The 27,939-nt window shown below is 43.9% G+C and overlaps 1 protein-coding gene across 2 annotated transcripts; it reads right to left on the bottom strand.

Moving 5' to 3' along the window:
- Positions 1–6,082: 6,082 nt before the first annotated feature.
- LOC139473065 (transcription initiation factor IIB-like) lies at positions 6,083–27,722 on the bottom strand. 2 transcript variants are annotated; one of them, XM_071255578.1, is made up of 10 exons: positions 27,705–27,722; positions 25,574–25,681; positions 21,138–21,219; positions 20,055–20,165; positions 15,418–15,504; positions 15,079–15,208; positions 14,610–14,719; positions 13,344–13,438; positions 12,133–12,209; positions 6,083–8,497 (listed from the first exon to the last, which is right to left on the bottom strand). In XM_071255578.1, exons 1-10 carry the CDS (start codon positions 27,716–27,718, stop codon positions 8,364–8,366), a joined length of 948 nt encoding a protein of 315 aa, XP_071111679.1. In that variant the 5' UTR covers positions 27,719–27,722; the 3' UTR covers positions 6,083–8,363. The 2 variants fall into 2 exon arrangements, with proteins under 2 accessions (XP_071111679.1, XP_071111680.1); XM_071255579.1 differs by lacking the exons at positions 25,574–25,681; positions 27,705–27,722 and adding an exon at positions 23,718–23,763.
- Positions 27,723–27,939: the final 217 nt, after the last annotated feature.

The raw sequence follows: 27,939 nt of genomic DNA, 5'->3' as shown, positions 1-27,939 counted from the left end.
CTTGCTCTTTTCAAAAGTTACTGGCCCTTCTCCAAACTAACTTGCCCACAACTAAATGTTGGAGGCCGTGAAGCGCCGAACCTGAGGTCACATAGCAACAGAGTTACCAGGGGGACTACGAATGTTTTAGAACCCCTCAACCCTAAAACGGCTTTACCAGCACTCCGAGATTAAATCTTGGCTTCCATTTGCCTCATTCCGTGGCGATTTATAAGCAAATTAAGATGTTATACACAACATTACAGAATGGCCGTCGGTTGTGTCATTCTACCGAAATGATTGGTTTATATTTTATTTACACATTCACCCGACTTATCCCCCTAAATATTTTCTCATTGAAATTACATGATTTGTTCGGTTTGGTTTGCTTTTTTCAAACTTTTTTTATTGTTCCCAGAGTTGAAGACTAAAACAGTATTCCGTCAAAAAAATATTTCGGATCTCTCAAAAACTGACTGGTGTCCATTCTGGCTTAACAAAAATACGATGCTTGGGACCTATGCTTACATTATTCCTCTCACACAAGAACATGACGCTTGGGTGGAGGATGCACAGGGGTTCTAATGACCTTGAATTCCGACTTGTTCATTTGTCAAAACTAGTTAGTATTTCCCCGTGGGGAATCTTGGATAGAATTCCAGCTGCTTCTGCTGGTCGTAAGAGGAGCAGGGCTGCATGGATCGGGTGTCCAGACTTGGGGACAGGGTTTATTGCTTGGCATGATTTAATACAGCAAGATTATTACTGGGGTATATACTGCTACATATACCATAGAGGGCAGGTGAGGTAGCCAACTGGTTAAGGCGTTTGCACCTCATGCCGATGACCCGGTCTCGATCCGCTACTGGTGCCTCCCTCCAAACACAGCGTACAACCATTCCAGCTCACTTCACAGAAGTTAGTAGCTAGAATATCATTGTCATTGAAAACACATCAGATAGCATGTTAGGAACAAATTAAAAACTTATTTGCGACAGTATTTTGTTGCCAATGTTTTGAACTAGTCAAGACTATAATTAATTTCTGTTATAAATACCTGAGAGTTAGTTGGTTGCTTCGTTGGTTGCTTGGTTGACGCCGCACTCAGCAATATTCAAGCTTTATGGCGGCGGTCTGTAAATAATCGACTCTGGACCAGACAATCCAGCGATTAATATCATGATCATCGATCCTCGCAATTGGGATACGATGGCATGCATCAACCAAGTCAGCGAGCCTGACCACCCGATCCCGTTAGTCGCCTCTTACGTCAAGCATGAGTTGCTGAACCAAAACTCAGATCTTCACGGGTGTGAAGCATAGTCACCTTTTTTACGGCAAGCATGGGTTGCTGAAGACCTATCCTACCCCGGATCTTCACGGGTAAAATACCATCGAGCGGAGGTGGGGTAGCCAAATGGTTAAGGCGTTTGCACGTTAGCCGAAGACCCGGGTTCCATTCCCCCGCATGGATACAATGTGTGAGCCCATGTTTGGATCAGATGGCCAGACTTGGGGACTGGGTTTACTGAATGTCACTGTATCCCAACTGCGTAGCATGACATACTACAAGACTATTGCAGGAATATATACTGTTATACAGTCATGCCTCGTTTATACGGACACTTGCGTCATTTCACAATTCGTCCGTATAAACGAATTTCCGTATAACTGAAACCAGATTCTTACTGGAAGAGTTACTTCCCTTCAATTATGCGACTCATGACAGATGACAGAGCAAACAGATACATCCACTCAATCTTTATTCAAGACATACACGTTTCAAAAAATCTGTCATGGAAGTTTCAACTTTACCACATTTTGAGGTTTGAATTTTAAACAATAATTCCAAATTGTCCAGATCGCCTGTGTTCTCGTAATATGTAATCAAGGTCTCTATACAATCTCTTAAAATGTCACCAATTGTCGATTTACCAGTGCCATATAATGCTTACTGATGGTTTCCAAACTTGCTGACGGGTGTGTTTCCTTAAACACTGTTACAGACAAATTTTCCTTTTTTTGCGTGCTGTAACTGCGTGTCGCTTACGTTTCGCTGGTTGACAGGTCATACTCACAGTTTGAAGAAACAACTTTGACCTCTGACCTCCACAGACGCCATATTTATCGAATGGGATTACATGTACAATAAACAAGCTCGTCTCAAACGTAACTCAGTGTCACTAAGCGTAATTTCATACTTTAAAGTTGAAACTTTCTTTAATGTCGATTGGCTGAATGGGTATAGTCACGTGATCTGATATTTGGAGTCTACACTCCTGTGAACGGACAGAAAAGTTCACACGATGTAAATATTCTTTTGTGAAACTGATCGTGTGAACTTTCGCCGGAATACTTTCCGGGGTTTCCCCAAATTTTCGATCGGTGTTTAGAATCAACTCGTTTTTATCTATTTTCGTTTTAATCCCTGCATTTATCAGGAATATTATCAATTTTGTATTTTTTGCCTGGCCTTGTAACATTTCATCTGACTTAAAAATAAATAAATGCTTTGGTTCTGGTGTTTAATGTCTAGCTGCTGATGGATTGTCCTTGCGGTGATTTGGATAGGGAATGGCTATCTTTCAATACTATAAACGCAAGTGAAGAAAATGAATCCTGTAAAATTACGAAGATGAAACGAAATTGATTTATTGAGCGATATTTACTTAAATGCCTTATTTCGGAAATGACAGGAATCTAGCACCAAGACAATTGCGAATGACAACAATGTTGTACCCTTCTCAGGTGTGGCCGCCGACGCAGATCAAAGCGACTGCTCCTGATAAATCCCAAACTGAAACCCGATTCACTATCGTATCGGAAAAAAATCCAAGATTTTGAGAACCCATAAAACATGAAAAGAAAAGGAAAGAAACTTAATTAACCAAACAGCTTGCTTACCTGTTTTACCGATTGGTCATCGGAGACGAGAAAATATCCGTAGGCAGAATTTCTATTCCGGTTTCTGAGTCGGCCGACCTACTCCGTGAATTCTTGCTCGAGAAGCGGCGGCACAAGAAGAATGACGGGCATAGCATAATATATTCGTATAGATAAAAACACCGCTGTCTATATATGTATATACTGTATGACATGATGCCAGCTTCACTTCTGTGCCCCGTCATCAAAGGAACTCGATCATAGCGTGTTCTGCATAATATATTCGTATAGAAAAAAAATTCACACCCGTCTATATATGTATATAGGGGTGTGTGATTTTTTTCTATACGAAATGTATATAGTGGGGTGTGATTTTCAGTGATATTCCCAATTTGCTAGTGTCATGGGAGGGTTCAGGCGTCGGTGTGTTTTCCATAACTGTTCCCTAAACTTCATTTTCAACAGTAGTAAATATGTCATCCTCACGCTCCCGTTGGACTCAAAATGCACCTCTTTTCAAACTTATGTGACGTCATATATAAATCCGCGCTTGAAGGTTGACCTCGCCTCGGTGCATCGAGGTCATGTTTATGTTTATGTTCACTTTCATGTTACCTTTTTGAAGATAAGAAACACGATGTGTCCCTTTGTTCAGAGAATAAAATTACATTGATGTTGGTATGTTTTCAGCTTATGTTGTAGATAGTCAAAAAACTATTTTTCTTTGCATAACTGAGTATAAGTTGGGAAAAGTATGTGACCGAGAGCCGGCAAATACCGACAAAACAACATTGTTGCAATGTTCTTCGGCGAAATCAGAGAACTTCAAAGTAAGCAATCATTGTGTTACAAAGTATGAAATTATAAGAATTGAACGAGCAGAGCAGGTTAAAACTGTGAACCTCCGAGAACGATTCAAAAGCGCAGGTTCACACGAAAGTTTAACTAGACCTTTTAAATCGTTCACACTTCAATGAACCCCTCCAAACACGTTCAATTCTTAAAATATATACCACAGAAGTTTGTAGCTGGAGAATAATTGTCATTGAAAACACACAAGATTGCTTTACATGTTCGAAACATTGTAAAAGACTGTTGAGCGTAAATAGTTTATTTCAATTATTTACAGTAACAACAACAAACATATCAATAAAAACATTCATACAAAATTAGAAAGGTTCATATTTTGCTTTGTTCATGTACGTGAATAAAACATGTTTTACGACATATCACGTGAAATTTCCTTCCAACATTCCATGGACAATCAGTATGTTTTGCTTGTGGGTAAAGAAGTAGGTAACAAATAAGAAGAGGATACCCGAAAACTGACAGACCTCTTCCGGGCTGTGTGACTCACCAAGTCAAATATCTATGTGTAGATAGTTTTGAGTTGGCATGTCTTAGTAGAACAGAAGACTAAAATAAGAACTTAAGCTATTCTCACAGACTGGACAGTACCAGTATTCCATTTGCTGTGATATTACATCCTGTCTAAAAAGTGAAGCAGATGTTGTGAAAACAGTACATACAATACAACATGACATACCGATGCAAAGGGAAAGCATATCTGTACAACAATACCATCCTTGCAGTATGTGGTCACAAAACATGTCCACCATGCAGGATAGTTGCAGTACATTACAATGTAGTATGCTGCAGAACAACACAATGTAGGATGTTGCAGTACAACAATGTAACATACTGCAGTACAACATAATGTAGCATGTTGCAATACAACACAATGTATCTTGTAGTACAACACAATGTAATATTTTGAAGAACCACACAATGTGTGATGCAGGGCAACAATGTAACATGTTGCAATACAACACAATGTAGTATGTTGTAGCACAACAAAATGTTTTGTTTGTTGTTTAACACCACACTCATTAATATTCAAGGTATGTGACGGCAGTCTGTAAATTATCAAGTCTGGACCAGACAAGCCAGTGATTGACATCATGTGCATCGATCCACGCAATTGGTATACGATGACATGCATCAACGAAGGGAGCAAGGCTGACAACCAGATCATGTTAGTCATCTCTTACAACAAGCACAGGTTGCTGAAGACTGATTCTACCCCACATCTTCATGAGTAACAACACAATGTAGCATGTTGTAGCACAACACAATGTAGCATGTTGCAGTACAACACAATGTAGCATGTTGTAGTACAACACAATGTAGCATGTTGTAGTACAACACATTGTAGCATATTGCAGTACAACACAATGTAGCATGTTGCAGTACAACACATTATAGCATATTGCAGTACAATACAATATAGCATGTTGCAGTACAACACAATGTAGCATGTTGTAGTACAACACATTATAGCATATTGCAGTACAACACAATGTAGCATGTTGTAGTACAACACATTATAGCATATTGCAGTACAACACAATATAGCATGTTGCAGTACAACACATTATAGCATGTTGTAGTACAACACTATATAGCATATTGCAGTACAACACTATATAGCATGTTGCAGTACAACACAATGTAGCATGTTGTAGTACAACACATTATAGCATATTGCAGTACAACACTATATAGCATATTGCAGTACAACACTATATAGCATGTTGCAGTACAACACAATATAGCATGTTGTAGTACAACACAATGTAGCATGTTGCATTACAACACAATGTAGCAAGTTGTAGTAAGTTAGTACAATACAATGTAGCAGGTTGAAGTACAACACAATGTAGATGTTGTTGTACAACACAATGTAGTATATTGACCCACGTCATCGTATCCAAATTGCGGTGGATCGATGCTAAGGATGTCAATCACTGGATTGTCTGGTCCAGACTTGATTATTTACAGACTGACATCATATAGCTGGAATGCTGCTGAGTGCGGCGTTAAACAACAAACAAACTAGACAACACAATGTAGCATGTTGAAGTACAACACAATGTGATATGTTGCAGTACAACACAATGCAGTATGTTGCAGTACCACACGATGTTATATGTTGCAGTACAACACAATGTGACATGTTGCAGTACAACACAATGTAGCATGTTGCAGTACAACACAATGTGACATGTTGCAGTACAACACAATGTGACATGTTGCAGTACAACACAATGTGACATGTTGCAGTACAACACAATGCAGCATGTTGCAGTACAACACAATGTAGCATGTTGCAGTACTACACAATGTAGCATGTTGCAGTACAACACAATGTGACATGTTGCAGTACAACACAATGTGACATGTTGCAGTACAACACAGCATGGGGACTACATAGGACATAGGACATAGCATACAACATAGGGATGACATGATACATCTTCCTCAATGACTGACTTACATCATACACATGTAAAACTAAAACCAAAGTAACATCAATAAAGAAAAATGATTTTGAACCTGCAACATTACAAAGAGGTGCCAAACTTCAGCTCATCAAATCAGTGTGGCCACCAAGCAGCAACACAGCGGGCATACCACGGAAATACACCAAACATCAAGTCTTAGTCACATCATAATGTTGCTTTCTTGGGTACTTTATCAATGCACTCAGCAATATTCCAGCTATATGATGGCAGTCTGTAAATAATCAATTTTAGACCAGACAATCCAGTTACTGACATTATGAGCATCGATCCAGCAACTGGGAAACAATGACATGCATCAACCAAGGGAGCAAGGCTGCTCATGTTAGTCACCTCTTACGACAAGCACAGGCTGCTGAAGACAGATGTTAACCAGGACTCTACATAGGACTGAAAATGTGGGAGGATCCTAATCCACTTGCATGGGTGAGGTGCAGACTGACCAAGGCTTATAATTGGGGTGAAATATTGCCCTCCATCCTCTCCATGCTTAAATGATCTCAGACCACTAGGCTACAATACCTACACAGCTTGAGGGCCCTTCGATCACTCGGCTACCATATCTATGGCCCTTAGACCATTCAGATACCATAATTCCACAGCTTGATGGACCTTAGATCATTCAGATGCCTTACTCCCACAGCTTGATGGGCCTTACACCATTCAGATACCATATCTACACAGCTTGATGACCCTTAGACCATTCAGATGCCATACATCCACAGCTTGATGGCCCTTAGACCATTCAGATGCCCTACATCCACAGCTTGATGGGCCTTACACCATTCAAATACCATATCTACACAGCTTGATGGCCCTTAGACCATTCAAATACCATGATTCCACAGCTTGATGGCCCTTAGACCATTCAGATACTATACCCCTACTCCCACAGCTTGAAGGCCTTAAGACCACTAGGCTACCATACCCTGACAGCGTAATGACCCTTAGACCATTCAGATACCATAGTTCCACAGCTTGGTGGCCCTTAGACCCTTCAGATACCATAGATCCACAGCTCCATGGGCCTTAAAAGAATTTTGGATACCATACCCCCACAGCTTGATGGCCCTTAGACCATTCAGATACCATACCCCACATCGTGATGGGCCTTCACCATTCAGATACCATACCCCACATCTTGATGGGCCTTACACCATTCAGATACCATACCCCACATCGTGATGGGCCTTACACCATTCAGATACCATACCCCACATCGTGATGGGCCTTACACCATTCAGATACCATACCCCGCATCTTGATGGGCCTTACACCATTCAGATACCATACCCCACATCTTGATGGGCCTTACACCATTCAGATACCATATCTACACATCTTGATGGTCCTTAGACCATTCAGATACCATACCCCAGATCTTGATGGGCCTTACACCATTCAGATACCATACCCCACATATTGATGGGCCTTACACCACAGAGAAGAAACATTCAGTAGATGATGAAGCTGGATATGTTTTAATGATGTACTTGATCAACACATGAAATACACTCAGTTCCATTGTGAGCTGCAACTCCTCCAACTGAGGCATATTACATCATGATTCCATTCAGTCCTTAGCCTCCCACATGGAGGACAAATGATACAGCAGCAGGACAATGCTGCTCAACCTCATGGTCATTATTCTCTTGTCCAAACAAGTTTCTGTGGCTGGTGTGATATGAACGGCATGTAGACATTGCGACATTGCGTCCTTTGTAGTGAGTGAGTGAGTTGGGTTTAATGCCGCTTTTAACAGTATTCCAGTTATATCATGGCGTGTCAGCCTTAAGTGATGCAGGTCTCAGACGCTTACCACTTTGGTGAAACCCACTGTCTGCTTGTATCCAATGTGTGTCTGTGCATGTGTCTGTAGCTGTTTAAATGTCTGTTAATGTGCCTGTGGCTGTTCTTAATTATGTTCACATGTCTATTTATGTGTCATGTGTCTGGGTGAGTGTCATGTGTCTGTTTGAGTGGCATGTGTCTGTTTGTGTGTCATGTGTCTGTTTACGTGTCATGTGTCTGTTCATGTGTGTGTTTCCGTGTCTGTTCATATACCTGTGCATGACTCGGTATTCATGGGTCTGCATCTCTGCAGTAACAGCTGTAGCTCACTGCATGGGCAGCTGTAGCTCACTGCATGGGCAGCTGTTCTATGGGTGTTGCAAACTTGAAATCATCTGGGAACAGTTGATGTGCTTTAGGGTACATAAGCTTGTATGACTGGCGGATTGTCACCTCAGCCACACCAGCAATATCTCCGATTTCTGAAAACAAAAGGCAACACATCTTGTTAATGTTTTACACCTTTTTGCAAACAAATTAGAAAGCAAGTGAGGGATCAAGGCCAGGTAACTTCTCATTAAGGGGCGCCCCAGAGGGAGAAATGTGCCTGTTTGGGTTCTGTCTCTTATGATCAAAATGAAGAAGACCGTTGACAGGGTAAGAAATAATTAATACATCTTCATTAGAAGAGCACGTGTGTAAAAATACATCTTCATCAGTCTGGCAATTTACAGGTACAAGTCCAGTTTCATGTCAAAGAACGGTGTTTGTTAGTTTTTTTGTTTGTTTGTTGTTGAACGCCACACTCAGCATGATTCCAGAGAAATGATTGAGTCTGTATGAGACAATCCAGTGATTGACATCATGAGCATTGATCTGCGCCATTGAGATATGATGACATGCATCAACAACGTCAGCGAGTCTGGCCACCTGATCAAGTTAGTCGTCTCTTACGACAAGCATTGTTGCATTTTGATTTACTTGTCAAATTGGCCAAAGCACTGGACTTACATCAACACGCAACTTTGACCTGATATTTGCTACAAGCTTAAGTTGGAGGATAGTGTTTGTTTGTTGTTTAACACCACACTAAGCAATATTCCAGCTTTATGACGGTGGTCTGTAAATAATCGAGTCTGGAACAGACAATCCAGTGATTGAGATCATTAGCATCGATCCATGCAATTGGGATCGATGACATGCATCAACCAAGTCAGCGAGCCTGACTACCCGATCCCATTTGTCGCCTCTTACGCCAAGCATAGTCACCTTTTATGGCAAGCATGGGTTGCTGAAGACCTAATCTTCACGGATCTGGAGGATAGTGAAACTTAGGGAATACATGTCAAACTTTTTTTATAGAATGCATAAGCAAAATGGCTTCAGATTGATCCTGGACAGGCATAGATTCTTCAAACAAAACACAATACTATCTCCCACGGACAATAGGGTGCTCCAAGTCTGGAAGCTTCATCAAGCTTTCAAACACATTCAAGCGAACCAAGGTGAAAAGATTGACGACCTACAATATTCCATAGCAAGGACCTTCGAACCAAAACCCACAAAGTCCCATGAAGGGGGGTGAAAAACGAGGCTTGGTCTGCTACTTTGTAGGAGCAGATGAGCAATTGTAATTCCGCAACCATGGAAACCTTTGACCCTAAAGTGCTGGCAAATGCAAAGATCACATTGGGCAGGAAAAAACTATGGATAGTTTTGTTCCTTCTGATCTGAATACTCTAGTTGCCGTTGCCGTCACAGGAGATGCACATCTGTACCACTTGAGCAACCTGCTGGACTGCATCTGCGAACAGGGTGCAGGAAGACCATGGTTGATGGTAAAGTTTGGCTTTGAACTGATCGTCCTAGGTACAATGAACACCACGGCGACGGAGAGCTGTCATGGAACCCAAATGGTGGGAGAGAAGGTCCAGATTTTGCATGAGTTTATCCTGCATAAGAAGCTGATCATCGATCCAGCATCTTCTTGTGCCTATGATCTTGCGAGAGACAAAAAGGCACGTGCTGGGTCAGGGTGGTAGCCGGGGCACGAACAGTAGAGCTATCGTCCTTATCACTGCAGGAGCGACACGTGTGGACTCCCAAGCATGGGATCTCAAAGGCGGGTGAGAGACGGGATCGGCCAGTAGAACAGAGCAATAATCTCCTACATTGCTGGACGTAGATGTGGAAATCAGAATCTGGCATAGAATTGACACTCTGTACGACATGAGTCCAACAAGCAAAAGGAGTTAGGATCCGATGTAGAGTAGGTGTGGCAGCATTCTGAGCATGCCGGATGTTGTCTGTCGTTTTTGCCCATAGTGTAGGCTGTGTTAAATCACAGAGACTTGGCAAAAAACTTCTCTAATATTCACAAAACACGTCAACACATAATGGGGATGAGAGAGAGAAAGAGTTGGCAGAGATACACACGAGGTCAGCTTGAGCAAGCTTACAATTTACAGGAGCATGTAATTGACCGACTTGTTGGTCCAAAACCATGGAGATGCTGGGGTGTGTTCGGGTAAATGTTTTTGTTTTAGAAGCTGGAAACTCGGTTCAAGCACGTTTTCACATGGGATTGAAAAAGAAGATATGTAAAGTGTGAGATAGAATAAGTTTAAAAATTTGGATAAAATGTGGTGGTAAGCTAGTGTGTGTGTGTGTGTGGGGGGGGGTTTAGATTTACTTAAACACAGCAGATAGTTCTATGTATATACAACTTCTTTATTACAATGAATGTGACATTTGATTGGAGACATTGTAATAAGGAAGTTGTATATCCATAGAACTATCTGCCTTGTTCATCATGCCAACTTCGAAATGTCACTTTCAGAAGTAAAGACTTACTTTTCCAATTTGTATCTACTTTTATTTCTATTGCAGTTTCACTAAATTAAAATTCAACACATTACAATAAACAGCACTTATCTCCTGGGCCCTAACTACAGAGATGCTACATTTTAATATGTAGGTCCCAGTCTATAGATTTTGGGCCGGTTTCAAATTCAGCCGTCAAATGACAGCTGATGTATATATTATGTACAGGTATCTAAGTATTTGTGTATACACACAGACAGGCTACATATAAATGCACAGTTTGGCAGGGTTAGAAATTAAGGCTCACCCCTAGGACCACAGGCTAGTCGTAATTACATTGGGATAATATAATTCTACTAGTCAGTAGGGATTGAGTTTTTTCACATATGCTGTGAATTATACATCGTCCTCTCGACTCCACCTCTCTAATTGCTAAGCTACACATTTGGAAAAACCTTCTGAGTCTCAAATTCAAAAGTCTTCTTATTTAATAAGGACTAGTTATCTTTTGCAGGGTCAAAAGTCAAAATATAGCCCCTGGGCTTGTAAATTTCCATCCCAGTGAGGGCCCATTTGGTTTGCATTTACAGGAGATAGAGCCATTTAGAATTCAGCCATTTTTTAACTACAAATGGTGACTTTTGCAAGTTTTTCTTAAAAATAATGCTGGCATCGAGGCAGTCATATGGAAATTGCAATTTTTATGCCTTCAACAAACATGAATCCACTTATAGTACCCACAAACAATTAAACTGAATCCATTAGGACATTAGACAAGGATAAAATGTAAGAAAAAATTGCCTAATAAAGACTGATTCCTCCTCTACAAAACCAGTGTGGGGCTATTGAACTGTGATGTAATCCTGTTCCCACAGGACTCTGTGTAAGATCCAAGGTTTGATGATGGCTGTCAGGTTGGATGGTCATTATTTATGTGATGGAATTACATCAGCTGTCATGATGTACCAACAAAGAGATATTGGTTGGTATGTGGCTTACAGTGAAATCATATAGTACCTTCATTGCTGCCAGAGAGAGGAAGGGAGGTAGCTCAAATGCTTCAAAGTACTGTTTCCTAAATCTGTTGATTTGTTCAAGACTTTTTCAACAAATTCCAGATCTTTCTATCAAAATCAAAACTTAAGACCTCCTAAAAGCAAACATCTCAATTGAAGGCCTTTTCACACCCCATGTAAAACATTGGTTTCATTGTAAAAATTGTTTTGTCAGTGGCTGTATTCTTAGCATGTTATTGTCAGAACCTTATAATGAGAATCATAGAACATCAGCTTACCCTTCTGAGATTTCTTGTCGCTGGAGGCTTGTGAGGCCATGTAGATGGCTGCTGCCGCCACTGAGATGGGGCTCCGGCTGAAACAACAACACAGCAGTCTGCTCAGCATGTTCAACTCAGTGCAACAGTCAACAATACTCTTACATCTTGGCTTTTCTCATTGATCAAGGTAATAATAATCTGTCATGAGATTTCTCACTGATCAGGGTAATATTCTGTCATGGGATTTCTCACTGATCAGGGCAATAATCTGTCATGGGATTTCTCACTGATCAGGGCAATAATCTGTCATGGGATTTCTCACTGATCAGGGCAATAATCTGTCATGAGATTTCTCACTGATCAGGGCAATAATCTGTCATGTAAGTTCTCACTGATCAGGGTAATAATCTGTCATGAGATTTCTCACTGATCAGGGCAATAATCTGTCACGAGATTTCTCACTGATCAGGGTAATAATCTGTCATGAGATTTCTCACTGATCAGGGTAATAATCTGTCATGAGATTTCTCACTGATCAGTCACGAGATTTCTCACTGATCAGGGTAATAATCTGTCATGAGATTTCTCACTGATCAGGGTAATAATCTGTCATGAGATTTCTCACTGATCAGGGTAATAATCTGTCATGAGATTTCTCACTGATCAGGGCAATAATCTGTCATGAGATTTCTCACTGATCAGGGCAATAATCTGTCATGAGATTTCTCACTGATCAGGGCAATAATCTGTCATGAGATTTCTCACTGATCAGGGCAATAATCTGTCATGAGATTTCTCACTGATCAGGGCAATAATCTGTCATGGGATTTCTCACTGATCAGGGTAATAATCTGTCATGGGATTTCTCACCGATCAGGGTAATAATCTGTCATGGGATTTCTCACTGATCAGGGTAATAATCTGTTATGGGATTTCTCACTGATCAGGGTAATGTGTTATGGTCATGCTACTCAGTGAATTGAGCAATATTGTGTGTTACTAAATTGATTTCTACAAACGATTTTACAATTTAGGTATGAGACAAACCGGATAAGTGGATACTTTGTTACTTTTGATTCTGTGCAACATGATCAAAGTGAAATTGGAAATTGCAATGTGGTTGGATAAGAAATATTATTATTGATGGTATTTGTGGCAGGTGGAGAGAAGAGATGTCAAGTAGGACTGTTATCCCCCCCCCTCCCTCCACTGCATCTCTTGTGACTGACCCAGGCACCAGGTCCATGTCCACAGCCTTGCGTGCGATGTAAGTCGCCCCTTTCTGTACAGAGGAGGGCAGCTGTAGGTTGGAGCAGAACCGCGACTGAAATAAACATAACACACACATAACAAATGAACACAAGTTTTTGTAACCACGTCTATATGGAATTCAAATGGCACACAATATTTTCACACATAACTAATGCCTTACAAATTGGCAGTACAGTGGTCCCTCGCTACAACGCTACCAATGGGGTCCAAATAATTGGTGGGAGTTATAGACGATGAGCCGTTTAACTGAGGCCGAGGCGGGGGAGCGCACTCGGCCAATCTCCAGATCTTCGCCTTGTCTCGCACATTGCAATGATACAAGTTGTTTACCATTTATAGTGTAAAAATATATATTCATTATGTTTTCGCCGTTTGTTATTATTTAAAAGCATTAACTCTCACATCTAATGTGAATGTAGTCTACTTACATGAAAATATCGATCGATAATGGTAGTAACAGACGCTATGAGTGAAGAGCCAATCACAATTCATTACACAAGTACAGAGTGATTCGGTGGCATTGATTGGTCATGTTGCTTAAAATACGGAAAACGAGAGTTTTGACCAGCACTACGCGCATTCATACACATTCATGCAAATATAGATACACATTCAAGCCAGATTAATTGGTTTGATACGGTTACTTGATCCGAATCAAAAGGAATGACCGCCGTGTTGTGACAGCAACTACATGTGAGTTGACAGTGTCGCCTCAAATTGGATTGCCCACTAATTAAGAAAATAAACTTCGCTTATGGTTCCCTTTTATTGCATGCATGCGCTTCTAAGATCAAAGGATGTATAGTGTGAAAAGTTAACTAGTAGAACAATCGTATTTCCGGGACTTGCCGCGGATGTTTTCGAACAGATTTTAAGCACTCCATTCAGTGATAAACGGTTGATTATGCAATGAGAAGCGTTATGTGCAAATGAACAACGAACAACAATACAATCACGGCTGTGTAAGACTCTCAGTATTAAAAGTGTACATAAATTTTGGGAGTCAAAACAAATCAGTCATATCTCAAACTATCGATATTTATGGCAATAGTTGCTTGCAATATCAATAGTTATTGCAATACTGATTTCCAGACCAATAGTCACCCCTATCATGAACATATTGTGAAACATATCATCTTGATCTCACTTTTGTGTTTCCGGCCCTAATACTGGTGACTGTTTTCTCTCACCTCCAGCCAGACTAGTTATCTCCCCTGACTCACCATGAAGTCCCCGGTAGTGATGAGCTCCACGTTCGTCTCCAGAGTCTTCAGGATCAGCTTGAACACCCGGCCGATTTCCTTCTTGGATATTTTAGATACAGCACAGATCTCTGAAAAACAAACCCTTTAAATCAGTCAGTTTCACACATATTTCATCCTGGTAAAAAGACATTTGCAGTCAAGCATGAAAGGTGATCGTGAACAAGAGGCACCTAATTGACCAAGATATGGTCGTAACCATGGATATGCTAGGGGTGTAGGGCGAATGTTTTTGTTTTAGAAGCTGGATACAGGGTTCAAGCATGTTTCTACACGGCATCGAAGAAGAAAGAAGTGCATTGTGTGAGATAGTATAAGTTCACACATTAGAACATTACATTCTCACTCTACTCTTAGGAATAAAATCCAATGCACAAATTATCCCTTTGTGTCCATTGATACCAAAGCTAAACCTTCTGCAGCTAATTACCTTTAAATGTTCTGGGCACACCTTCCTGTCGACATGCTATGTACATACAGGCTGAGGCAATGGCATCATTGCTGCGACCCTTCAAGGACTTGCCCTCGTGCACCTGCTTGAAAAGTGTGTTGCCTCTATCCTGGGGAGGAATATGAAAAGCTCAATGTGAATACATTTCCTGATAAGTACTTTTGTTTTCAATCCCAAATATGAAAAATAACTGTCCCATTTGGCTTGACTAAAAGAATAGGTCATCAATTTAATACCAAATTTCAACAATATTTATATATATATACAAAAATACATGGAAACATCTTTGAAGAGGGTTGATAGAGGTAAGCCACCTACAGCTATCATCTTGGGCAGGTTGAGTCTGTCTGCCATCTGGTTGATCTCACGGAATGCATTTAGCAGGGCTCGGTCAGAACTGTTCATCTGTTCAACACATACAATACACTCAAATTATACAAACATAACATAATAGCATTTCATATACAAAAGCCTATCGTATGTCAGTGCCACTTTGAGTGAGAGTGAGTGAGTGAGTGAGTGAGTGGTGTAGGGTGTGTGTGTGTGTGTGTGTGTGTGTGGGTGGTGGGGTGGTGGGGAGGGTGTGTGTGGGGGGGTGTCCAGTGTCCAAAGCCAGGGTTGATGTCCAGCAGGAGGTGCTGGGTCCAGAATGCCCTCCATCCACTGAAGCACCAAGCCAGGGTTGATGTCCAGCAGGAGGTGCTGGGTCCAGAATGCCCTCCATCCACTGGAGCATCGACCAGGGTTGATGTCCAGCAGGAGGTGCTGGGTCCAGAATGCCCTCCATCCACTGAAGCATCGACCCAGGGTTGATGTCAAGCAGGAGGTGCTGGGTCCAGAATGCCCTCCATCCACTGGACCATCGACCCAGTGTTGATGTCCAGCAGGAGGTGCTGGGTCCAAAATGCCCTCCATTCACTGGAGCACCAAGCCAGGGTTGATGTCCAGCAGGAGGTGCTGGGTCCAGAATGCCCTCCATTCACCGGAGCACCAAGCCAGGGTTGATGTCCAGCAGGAGGTGCTGGGTCCAAAATGCCCTCCATTCACTGGAGCACCAAGCCAGGGTTGATGTCCAGCAGGAGGTGCTGGGTCCAGAATGCCCTCCATCCACTGGAGCACCGACCCAGGGTTGATGTCCAGCAGGAGGTGCTTGGTCCAGAATGCCCTCCATCCACTGAAGCATCGACCCAGGGTTGATGTCCAGCAGGAGGTGCTGGGTCCAGAATGCCCTCCATCCACTGGAGCACCGACACAGGGTTGATGTCCAGCAGGAGGTGCTGGGTCCAGAATGCCCTCCATTCACTGGAGCACCAAGCCAGGGTTGATGTCCAGCAGGAGGTGCTGGGTCCAGAATGCCCTCCATTCACCGGAGCACCAAGCCAGGGTTGATGTCCAGCAGGAGGTGCTGGGTCCAGAATGTCCTCCATCCACTGGAGCACCGACCCAGTGTTGATGTCCAGCAGGAGGTACTGGGTCCAGGATGCCCTCCATCCACTGGAGCATCGACGAGGGTTGATGTCCAGCAGGAGGTGCTGGGTCCAGAATGCCCTCCATTCACCGGAGCACCAAGCCAGGGTTGATGTCCAGCAGGAGGTGCTGGGTCCAGAATGCCCTCCATCCACTGGAGCACCGACCCAGTGTTGATGTCCAGCAGGAGGTGCTGGGTCCAGGATGCCCTCCATCCACTGAAGCATCGACCCAGGGTTGATGTCCAGCAGGAGGTGCTGGGTCCAGAATGCCCTCCATTCACTAGAGCATCGACCCAGGGTTGATGTCCAGCAGGAGGTGCTGGGTCCAGAATGCCCTCCATCCACTGGAGCACCGACACAGGGTTGATGTCCAGCAGGAGGTGCTGGGTCCAGAATGCCCTCCATCCACTGGAGCACCAAGCCAGGGTTGATGTCCAGCAGGAGGTGCTGGGTCCAGAATGCCCTCCATTCACTGGAGCACCAACCCAGGGTTGATGTCCAGCAGGAGGTGCTGGGTCCAGAATGCCCTCCATCCACTGGAGCAACAACCCAGTGTTGATGTCCAGCAAGAGATGCTGGGTCCAGGATGCTCTCCATCCACTGGAGCATCGACCCAGTGTTGATGTCCAGCAGGAGGTGCTGGGTCCAGGATGCCCTCCATCCACTGGAGTATCGACCCAGTGTTGATGTCCAGCAGGAGGTGCTGGGTCCAGAATGCCCTCCATCCTCTGGAGCACCGACTCAGTGTTGATGTCCAGCAGGAGGTGCTGGGTCAAGGATGCCCTCCATCCACTGGAGCATTGACCCAGGGTTGATGTCCAGGAGGTGCTGGGTCCAGAATGCCCTCCATCCACTAAAGCATCGACCCAGGGTTGATGTCCAGCAGGAGGTGCTGGGTCCAGAATGCCCTCCATACACTAGAGCACCAAGCCAGGGTTGATGTCCAGCAGGAGGTGCTGGGTCCAGAATGTCCTCCATTCACTGGAGCACCAAGCCAGGGTTGATGTCCAGCAGGAGGTGCTGGGTCCAGAATGCCCTCCATCCACTGGAGCACCGACCCAGTGTTGATGTCCAGCAGGAGGTACTGGGTCCAGGATGCCCTCCATCCACTGGAGCATCGACGAGGGTTGATGTCCAGCAGGAGGTGCTGGGTCCAGAATGCCCTCCATTCACCGGAGCACCAAGCCAGGGTTGATGTCCAGCAGGAGGTGCTGGGTCCAGAATGCCCTCCATCCACTGGAGCACCGACCCAGTGTTGATGTCCAGCAGGAGGTACTGGGTCCAGGATGCCCTCCATCCACTGGAGCATCGACCAGGGTTGATGTCCAGCAGGAGGTACTGGGTCCAGAATGCCCTCCATTCACCGGAGCACCAAGCCAGGGTTGATGTCCAGCAGGAGGTGCTGGGTCCAGAATGCCCTCCATCCACTGGAGCACCGACCCAGTGTTGATGTCCAGCAGGAGGTGCTGGGTCCAGGATGCCCTCCATCCACTGAAGCATCGACCCAGGGTTGATGTCCAGCAGGAGGTGCTGGGTCCAGAATGCCCTCCATTCACTAGAGCATCGACCCAGGGTTGATGTCCAGCAGGAGGTGCTGGGTCCAGAATGCCCTCCATTCACCGGAGCATTGAGCCAGTGTTGATGTCCAGCAGGAGGTGCTAGGTCCAGGATGCCCTCCATCCACTGGAGTATCGACCCAGTGTTGATGTCCAGCAAGAAGTGCTGGGTCCAGAATGCCCTCCATCCACTGGAGCACCGACCCAGTGTTGATGTCCAGCAGGAGGTGCTGGGTCCAGGATGCCCTCCATCCACTGAAGCATCGACCCAGGGTTGATGTCCAGCAGGAGGTGCTGGGTCCAGAATGCCCTCCATTCACTAGAGCATCGACCCAGGGTTGATGTCCAGCAGGAGGTGCTGGGTCCAGAATGCCCTCCATCCACTGGAGCATCGACCCAGTGTTGATGTCCAGCAAGAGATGCTGGGTCCAGGATGCCCTCCATCCACTGGAGCACTGACCCAGTGTTGATGTCCAGCAGGAGGTGCTGGGTCCAGAATGCCCTCCATCCACTGGAGCATCGACCAGGGTTGATGTCCAGCAGGAGGTGCTGGGTCAAGAATGCCCTCCATCCACTGGAGCATCGACCCAGTGTTGATGTCCAGCAAGAGATGCTGGGTCCAGGATGCCCTCCATCCACTGGAGCACCGACCCAGGGTTGATGTCCAGCAGGAGGTGCTGGGTCCAGAATGCCCTCCATCCTCTGGAGCACCGACCCAGTGTTGATGTCCAGCAGGAGGTGCTGGGTCCAGAATGCCCTCCATTCACCGGAGCACCAAGCCAGGGTTGATGTCCAGCAGGAGGTGCTGGGTCCAGGATGCCCTCCATCCACTGGAGTATCGACCCAGTGTTGATGTCCAGCAAAAGTTGCTGGGTCCAGAATGCCCTCCATTCACTAGAGCATCGACCCAGGGTTGATGTCCAGCAGGAGGTGCTGGGTCCAGGATGCCCTCCATCCACTAGAGCACCGACCCAGGGTTGATGTCCAGCAGGAGGTGCTGGGTCCAGGATGCCCTTCATTCACTGTATGACCAGCAAGTTTGATGTTGGACTGATTGATGCTGACTCTCACTGCATTATCTACACACTTTGATGTTTGACTGACTCACACTGAAACTAACAACTGAATGACAAGCAAAGATTGATGTAGGACATTGTACAGCTAGATTTCACACATTATGAATGAAGTAGCTGCCAAAGAATTTGGCCACCTACAGTTTGTGTGAGTACATCGAGTAAATGTCCCCCCTTCACTCTAACACTCTCCTTCATTATAACACTCACAAGTCAACTCTTGACCATGATAATGAAAAGATCATTTGAGAAGAATTAATGTCTCTCATGTACTAATGAAAATACAGACATGATTCTATTAGGATTTATGGGCCACAACAAACAAGATTAGGTATGAAGCTAAATGATTGTCTTCACCGTTCATCACGTACCAGAACCATCTTATTTCAAATTGACAAACGAACAAACACCTTTGCTGAGGAAAAGGTTTACAGCACCACAACAGTCATTGCTTGTTGGTAAACACAAACATGATAAAGATCAGTTGTGAGTTCAGCTCCATGCATGGTTGTGAAATACCCTGCACAGTGGGGAGCTGTGGTGGCAATGGTATAGAGAGCACTGCAAATGGGCTATCGGTTTCAGGAGCTTGCCAATTCGACCACCAAAGGCAACAACCAAAACGTCCTTCAAGGACCATATCACTCCCTAAATCCACCACTATTGCAGTACCTGCACTACCTCTGACATCAAATATGTCCAAAGACTCCATCCTGACAAACCCTCTCACATTCATCATAGAAATTTCCTCATTGCTGGTACGGGCAGGGCACTGTTTCCAAACAAAACTAACACCTGTGCACACTCAAAAGCCACTTATGTTTATCTGCTGAGCCAGTGTAGCAGTGATCCCTTACCGTTCTCCTGTTCCTGTACATGGGTTTGCCAAACTCGTCCACCATGTCCTTCCCTCCACCGGGGACGGCTGCGATCATCGTGGAGAGGTCACCACCATCAAGAAGGCTGTTCTGGATCACACACAAACAGTACATTAGTATAGTTGATCATGGTAATCATGGAATCAAGGGTTTGAGACATTAAAAAAGACAGTTCTGTTTTTTCATGGGGTAACTTGAAATGTTACATATCATGGGGGTGACATTAGCACAATATGTTACACAGCCCATCACCCCCGATAATAAATGACCAATCCCTAATATGAAAGTACCACTTGTTCTTAAAATTCTTTTGAATAGTACATAGAATATTGAGTAGACATTAAGAACAAAAGGCTCTGTAGCCCACCTGAAGTTTACTGGAATATATGCAACATTATGTTTAGAGGGTCAAGAAAATGCAAACATACAACAACAGCGAGTGCATTGGTTTGACACCACACTGTTTGTTTGTTTGTTTGTTTGTTAGCAATATTCCAGCTTTATGACAGTGCTCTGTAAATAATTGAGTCTGGACCAGACAATCCAGTGATTGACATCATGAGCATCAATTCACTCAATTGGGATCGATGACATGCATTAACAAAGTCAGCGAGCCAGACCACCCTATACCGTAAGTCGCCTCTTATGACAAGCATAGTCATCTATTACGGCAAGCAAAAACTCAAAAACGGCATTGTGTACAGACAATATTTAATTATTGAACAGTTTGTGAGTTAAGCTCTGACAACAAAATATGTTGGATGGATGAATCCTGTTTCTGTGTCCACCACCAAACTGTGATTAGGGCAGAGGATAATAAAGGCTCATGCAAACATGCTTCATATTAATAATACTGGGAACACATATGGCTGCCATGGGGCTTTGTCTCAAATCAGAGAGGTTTAAGGACTCAAGTTCTCAGATGACTAAAATGTTCTTGTCCACATCAAAATGAAGTTGAAGAAACTAAGCTGGTCCATGTTAAACATGTCCAGTGTCCAAACAGGTCCCTACTGACGAGACGACACCAAGTAGGAACATCCAACCTTGATGAAGACTTACCTCTGCTGCACCAACTCGAGACGCATCTTTTGTATTCTTGTCATTGCTGAAGGTTCTCCACTCAGATCCAACATCTATCACTCTGAAACACAACACCAACATCTATCACTCTGAAACACAACACCAACATCTATCACTCTGAAACACAACACCAACATCTATCACTCTGAAACACAACACCAACATCTATCAATCTGAAACACAACACCAACATCTATCACTCTGAAACATAACACCAACATCTATCTCACTGAAACACAATTCCAACATCTATCACTCTCATACACAATACCAACATCTATCACTCTGAAACATAACACCAACATCTATCTCACTGAAACACAATTCCAACATCTATCACTCTCATACACAATACCAACATCTATCACTCTGAAACATAACACCAACATCTATCTCACTGAAACACAATTCCAACATCTATCACTCTCAAACACAATACCAACATCTATCTCACTGAAACACGATACCATCTATCACTCTCAAACACAATACCAACATCTATCTCACTGAAACACGATACCATGTATCACTCTCAAACACAATACCAACATCTATCACTCTGAAACACAACACCAACATCTATCACTCTGAAACACAACACCAACATCTATCACTCTCAAACACAATACCAACATCTATCACTCTCAAACACAACACCAACATCTATCACTCTGAAACACAACACCAACATCTATCACTCTCAAACACAACACCAACATCTATCACTCTCAAACACAACACCAACATCTATCACTCTCAAACACAACACCAACATCTATCACTCTCAAACACAACACCAACATCTATCACTCTCAAACACAACACCAACATCTATCACTCTCAAACACAACACCAACATCTATCACTCTCAAACACAACACCAACATCTATCACTCTCAAACACAACACCAACATCTATCACTCTCAAACACAACACCAACATCTATCACTCTCAAACACAACACCAACATCTATCACTCTCAAACACAACACCAACATCTATCACTCTCAAACACAACACCAACATCTATCACTCTCAAACACAACACCAACATCTATCACTCTCAAACACAACACCAACATCTATCACTCTCAAACACAACACCAACATCTATCACTCTCAAACACAACACCAACATCTATCACTCTCAAACACAACACCAACATCTATCACTCTCAAACACAACACCAACATCTATCACTCTCAAACACAACACCAACATCTATCACTCTCAAACACAACACCAACATCTATCACTCTCAAACACAACACCAACATCTATCACTCTCAAACACAACACCAACATCTATCACTCTCAAACACAACACCAACATCTATCACTCTCAAACACAACACCAACATCTATCACTCTCAAACACAACACCAACATCTATCACTCTCAAACACAACACCAACATCTATCACTCTCAAACACAACACCAACATCTATCACTCTCAAACACAACACCAACATCTATCACTCTCAAACACAACACCAACATCTATCACTCTCAAACACAACACCAACATCTATCACTCTCAAACACAACACCAACATCTATCACTCTCAAACACAACACCAACATCTATCACTCTCAAACACAACACCAACATCTATCACTCTCAAACACAACACCAACATCTATCACTCTCAAACACAATACCGACATCTATCACTCTCAAACACAATACCGACATCTATCACTCTCAAACACAATACCGACATCTATCTTGCTGAAGCTATATGAAGTTTGAAACCATGTAGAGTTTCGGGCTGTCACATGGGCTGTCACATCACATGTTGTACATGCTGTTGTCCTACAGCCACTTAATCATTGTATTGCTGTGTTTTGACTGAACATTGTCACACTAACATAGTAATGATAGTTTCACCTAGTGTTACTCTGTAGACATCAAATTTCCATTTATTCCAAGGACCACATCTTGCTCCTAATGTCATTTTCCTGGCAGCCAAAGCATTGAGCAATACCTTGAGAGCCAACTTCAGTCCTCAAAGTTTAAGTTTTTACTAAGTAGCCAAATGGTGACAAGTAGTTTTTTCCAGGTAGCCAGTGGTAAAGTCAAGAAGTCAAGCCAATATTGTAGGTAGTCAAAAGCATTTGAAATTATCTTTTATCAAATAACTATCACATGTACAAGTCATAGCACTACTCTTGGAATTGTATATTAGTGGAAACTGTACTTGAGTTTTGTTATTTGTGACTCAAACAATAGAAATAGAAGTTAGTCTCCACAAGATATTTTTCAAGGTAGTCATTTGGCTACCTCTGAATTTTAGACAGCAGACATATTGAAATTTACTCATTGATGACCTTTTCAGTCGTAACTTTGAGGCCTGAACTTACCATGCTTACAATGAGCCAAACTTCAAAACAAAATAGTGTGGATTCAGTTCAGCTTTCACTGTTAAAACTTCATGGGTTTGTATTACAATTTATTCTTCCCCCATGAAGTAGTGTTGATACAAGGATACAAAATGAAAGGACTGTTAGCTCACAAATGTCAGATCATGTCCCCAGCATGGTGTGTGTACTCACCGGTCTCCCACTACCAGGCCACACTCCTGGCAGATCATGTCCCCAGCATGGTGTGTGTACTCACCGATCTCCCACTACCAGGCCATACTCCTGGCAGATCATGTCCCCAGCATGGTGTGTGTACTCACCAGTCTCCCACTACCAGGCCATACTCCTGGCAGATCATGTCCCCAGCATGGTGTGTGTACTCACCAGTCTCCCACTACCAGGCCACACTCCTGGCAGATCATGTCCCCAGCATGGTGTGTGTACTCACCGGTCTCCCACTACCAGGCCACACTCCTGGCAGATCATGTCCCCAGCATGGTGTGTGTACTCACCAGTCTCCCACTACCAGGCCACACTCCTGGCAGATCATGTCCCCAGCAGGGTGTGTGTACTCACCAGTCTCCCACTACCAGGCCATACTCCTGGCAGATCATGTCCCCAGCATGGTGTGTGTACTCACCGGTCTCCCACTACCAGGCCACACTCCTGGCAGATCATGTCCCCAGCATGGTGTGTGTACTCACCGGTCTCCCACTACCAGGCCACACTCCTGGCAGATCATGTCCCCAGCATGGTGTGTGTACTCACCAGTCTCCCACTACCAGGCCACACTCCTGGCAGATCATGTCCCCAGCAGGGTGTGTGTACTCACTGGTCTCCCACTACCAGGCCATACTCCTGGCAGATCATGTCCCCAGCATGGTGTGTGTACTCACCGATCTCCCACTACCAGGCCACACTCCTGGCAGATCATGTCCCCAGCATGGTGTGTGTACTCACTGGTCTCCCACTACCAGGCCACACTCGTGGCAGATCATGTCCCCAGCAGGGTGTGTGTACTCACTGGTCTCCCACTACCAGGCCATACTCCTGGCAGATCATGTCCCCAGCATGGTGTGTGTACTCACCGATCTCCCACTACCAGGCCATACTCCTGGCAGATCATGTCCCCAGCATGGTGTGTGTATTCACCGGTCTCCCACTACCAGGCCATACTCCTGGCAGATCATGTCCCCAGCAGGGTGTGTGTACTCATCGGTCTCCCACTACCAGGCCACACTCCTGGCAGATCATGTCCCCAGCAGGGTGTGTGTACTCACCGGTCTCCCACTACCAGGCCACACTCCTGGCAGATCATGTCCCCAGCAGGGTGTGTGTACCCACCGGTCTCCCACTACCAGACCACACTCCTGGCAGATCATGTCCCCAGCATGGTGTGTGTACTCACCGGTCTCCCACTACCAGGCCACACTCCTGGCAGATCATGTCCCCAGCAGGGTGTGTGTACTCACTGGTCTCCCACTACCAGGCCATACTCCTGGCAGATCATGTCTCCAGCATGGTGTGTGTACTCACTGGTCTACCACTACCAGGCCATACTCCTGGCAGACGATGTCCCCAGCAGGGTGTGTGTACTCACCGGTCTCCCACTACCAGGCCACACTCCTGGCAGATCATGTCCCCAGCATGGTGTGTGTACTCACCGGTCTCCCACTACCAGGCCACACTCCTGGCAGATCTTGTCCCCAGCATGGTGTGTGTACTCACCGGTCTCCCACTACCAGGCCACACTCCTGGCAGATCATGTCCCCAGCAGGGTGTGTGTACTCACCGGTCTCCCACTACCAGGCCATACTCCTGGCAGATCATGTCCCCAGCATGGTGTGTGTACTCACCGGTCTCCCACTACCAGGCCACACTCCTGGCAGATCATGTCCCCAGCAGGGTGTGTGTACTCACCGGTCTCCCACTACCAGGCCACACTCCTGGCAGATCATGTCCCCAGCAGGGTGTGTGTACTCACCAGTCTACCACTACTAGGCCATACTCCTGGCAGACAATGTCCCCAGCAGGGTGTGTGTACTCACCGGTCTCCCACTACCAGGCCACACTCCTGGCAGATCATGTCCCCAGCATGGTAGTCTTCAACCAGGGGAGCATCAGGGTGCTCGCGACAGTACACCTGGGCAGAAGCTCTGAACAACAAACAATCTCTTCACACAGGTGTAAAAGCACAAGACACACGGGTTGCAATACACAAGACAAATTTAATCCAATATTTGCATTTTTCAAGTGCAAGTTTTATTTGTCATGTTTATTTGTATGGATAAATTCTTTCAAACTAATATATCTTTTCGCAGTATGTGCTTTCCAATGTATTACAGTGAGTGAGTATGTTTTTACACTGCTTTTAGCAATATTCCAGCAATATCACAATGGGGGATACCAGAAATGGACTTCACACAATGTATTCCAAGTTCTAGTCAAGCAAAGATATCCGTAAATTGGAAAACAGCTACTCCTTATTTCCTTCTTTTATTTGGGGCAGATCCAAGTATGTTTCTAGAAAAGGTTGTTTGTTCAAAGTTAAATTTTTTACCCATGACAGGATAAATAGAGAATACAACACTCCAGTTCCAGTTGTATTTTAGACTATGATATCTCACCTTAGAAAGTTTGTTACTTTCGTAAAAATAGCATATAACAAGAACTGAGTGTGGTGTATATTTACTACCCACGTAAAATATGCATTTCAGTGAAAATATATAACAATTTCCGTTCGTTTTACAAATCACACCAAAACTGGTTGAAAATCTGGTTGCGCACAAATATTGACATATCCCAAACATTACTATGCATACACAATATTATGAGGGTAACGCTATTTTTCAGAGCATTATCATTTGCAGAAGCCCGAGGTCTTCCATTAACTGCCCGACAAAGGAGGGCAGTTGAAAAGATCGAGGGCCAGATGACGTCACTATTGAACGTGATGTCACCTAACAACAGGCGTGTTAATGGCCCGTCGTCAAGCAATATGAGGGCATTATCAAGTTACTGTGGCCCGCTCATTTCTGATAACATGCGGGCGGTTTAATGATAATTCTATCCATTTTAGCTATAATATGCATTAATAAAGTGTTCCTGCTATTGTGTGTGCAAAGAGGAGAGCAGTGTCGCTAAACATCTTTATTTCAGGATTTCTTTAACAAACATCAATTCATGCACATAGTTGCTAGTACACAAAAACAACTGATAGGACACTTATCAAAGTGTCACGGAGCTCCGTTCTTTGAATCTCTGACCTACATTAGGTATCCCTGCTTTCTAATCATACAACTTCACAAAACTTAACACAGGGTATTCCGAACTACAGTTACGGGCTGCATGACTGATTCAAAATACTTTCATAAACACAGCCTGGAATTGAAGTCGCCAATTTAAAACTAGCGCTTCAAAGCTAAGAAAGCTGCTTTCTTATTGGCTACTGTTGACTTCCAGTTAGTCATTTCACTGGTCGGTCAGTGTACTCGCAGGCAGATGACCACAGAGTACGCTGATCACTGTGTTGGATTAACAAGGCCGATTTCAGCACTTTGTTGCAAATTAGGTGTCGGACTACGGGCTTTGATCACATCACACCTCACATCATAGCCCCAAATCAATTTCAAGTACGGCTGTTCGAAAATAGGTGTCGTTGAAAAAGGGGATTGGACGATACATTAAACAAAATTGAATGTCACAGAAGTGATTGGGTGATCGTACATGTAAAACGGTTGTAGCTCAATTAAAACATGTCTGGATAGAGAAGTTGATGTGCGTGATGAGCTTGTTTGGTTTATAAAATGTTAATCTTGAACACGTCTGTGGTTATTGTTTATGTACGGAAAAGAAGCTCCAGTGTAACCTTAGCGAGGTCACGGTTATCCACTTCACGTCATCACGTCCGATTTCCACACAACTTTTCAGTAGTCTCATACCTTCGAATATACCCTGGGACGCCACAAAGAAGATGATTGTGAACGAATACCGAACAATCCGCTCTTTCGGATGGCGATCCTGTTTAAATTACCATTTATTTCAATGAAGAATCGAGGTATCTAAGTCATATGTATGTAGGTGAAATAGAATGATACAGTCGACGGTCAGATGTCTTAAGTGTTGCTTAACAAAGTCAAAACGAAGAAGTATAAGGACAACAAAGCCACCCAACCTTACCCTTTGCCGGCCATGTTGGTTTGTGTTTTTCAAGGGAATACGGGCATTTCATCATTCTATTTTTGACTGCTCAGGGGGAGTGCGACCGACCACGGACCTTATAAGAAAGCAAATATGATATTTAATGATAAGACTGAAGTAATGTTATAAATGTACATCTTATATTCATTTTATCGTTCACGTTGACAAAATGTGTGACACATAAGCGATTATTTTCAACATGTACATTTCGTCT

This window comes from Haliotis cracherodii, unplaced genomic scaffold (assembly GCF_022045235.1).
Source record: "Haliotis cracherodii isolate W230 unplaced genomic scaffold, xgHalCrac1.p SCAF_26, whole genome shotgun sequence".
NCBI lineage: Eukaryota > Metazoa > Mollusca > Gastropoda > Lepetellida > Haliotidae > Haliotis > Haliotis cracherodii.
This window is presented reverse-complemented; position numbering and strand designations above follow the sequence as displayed.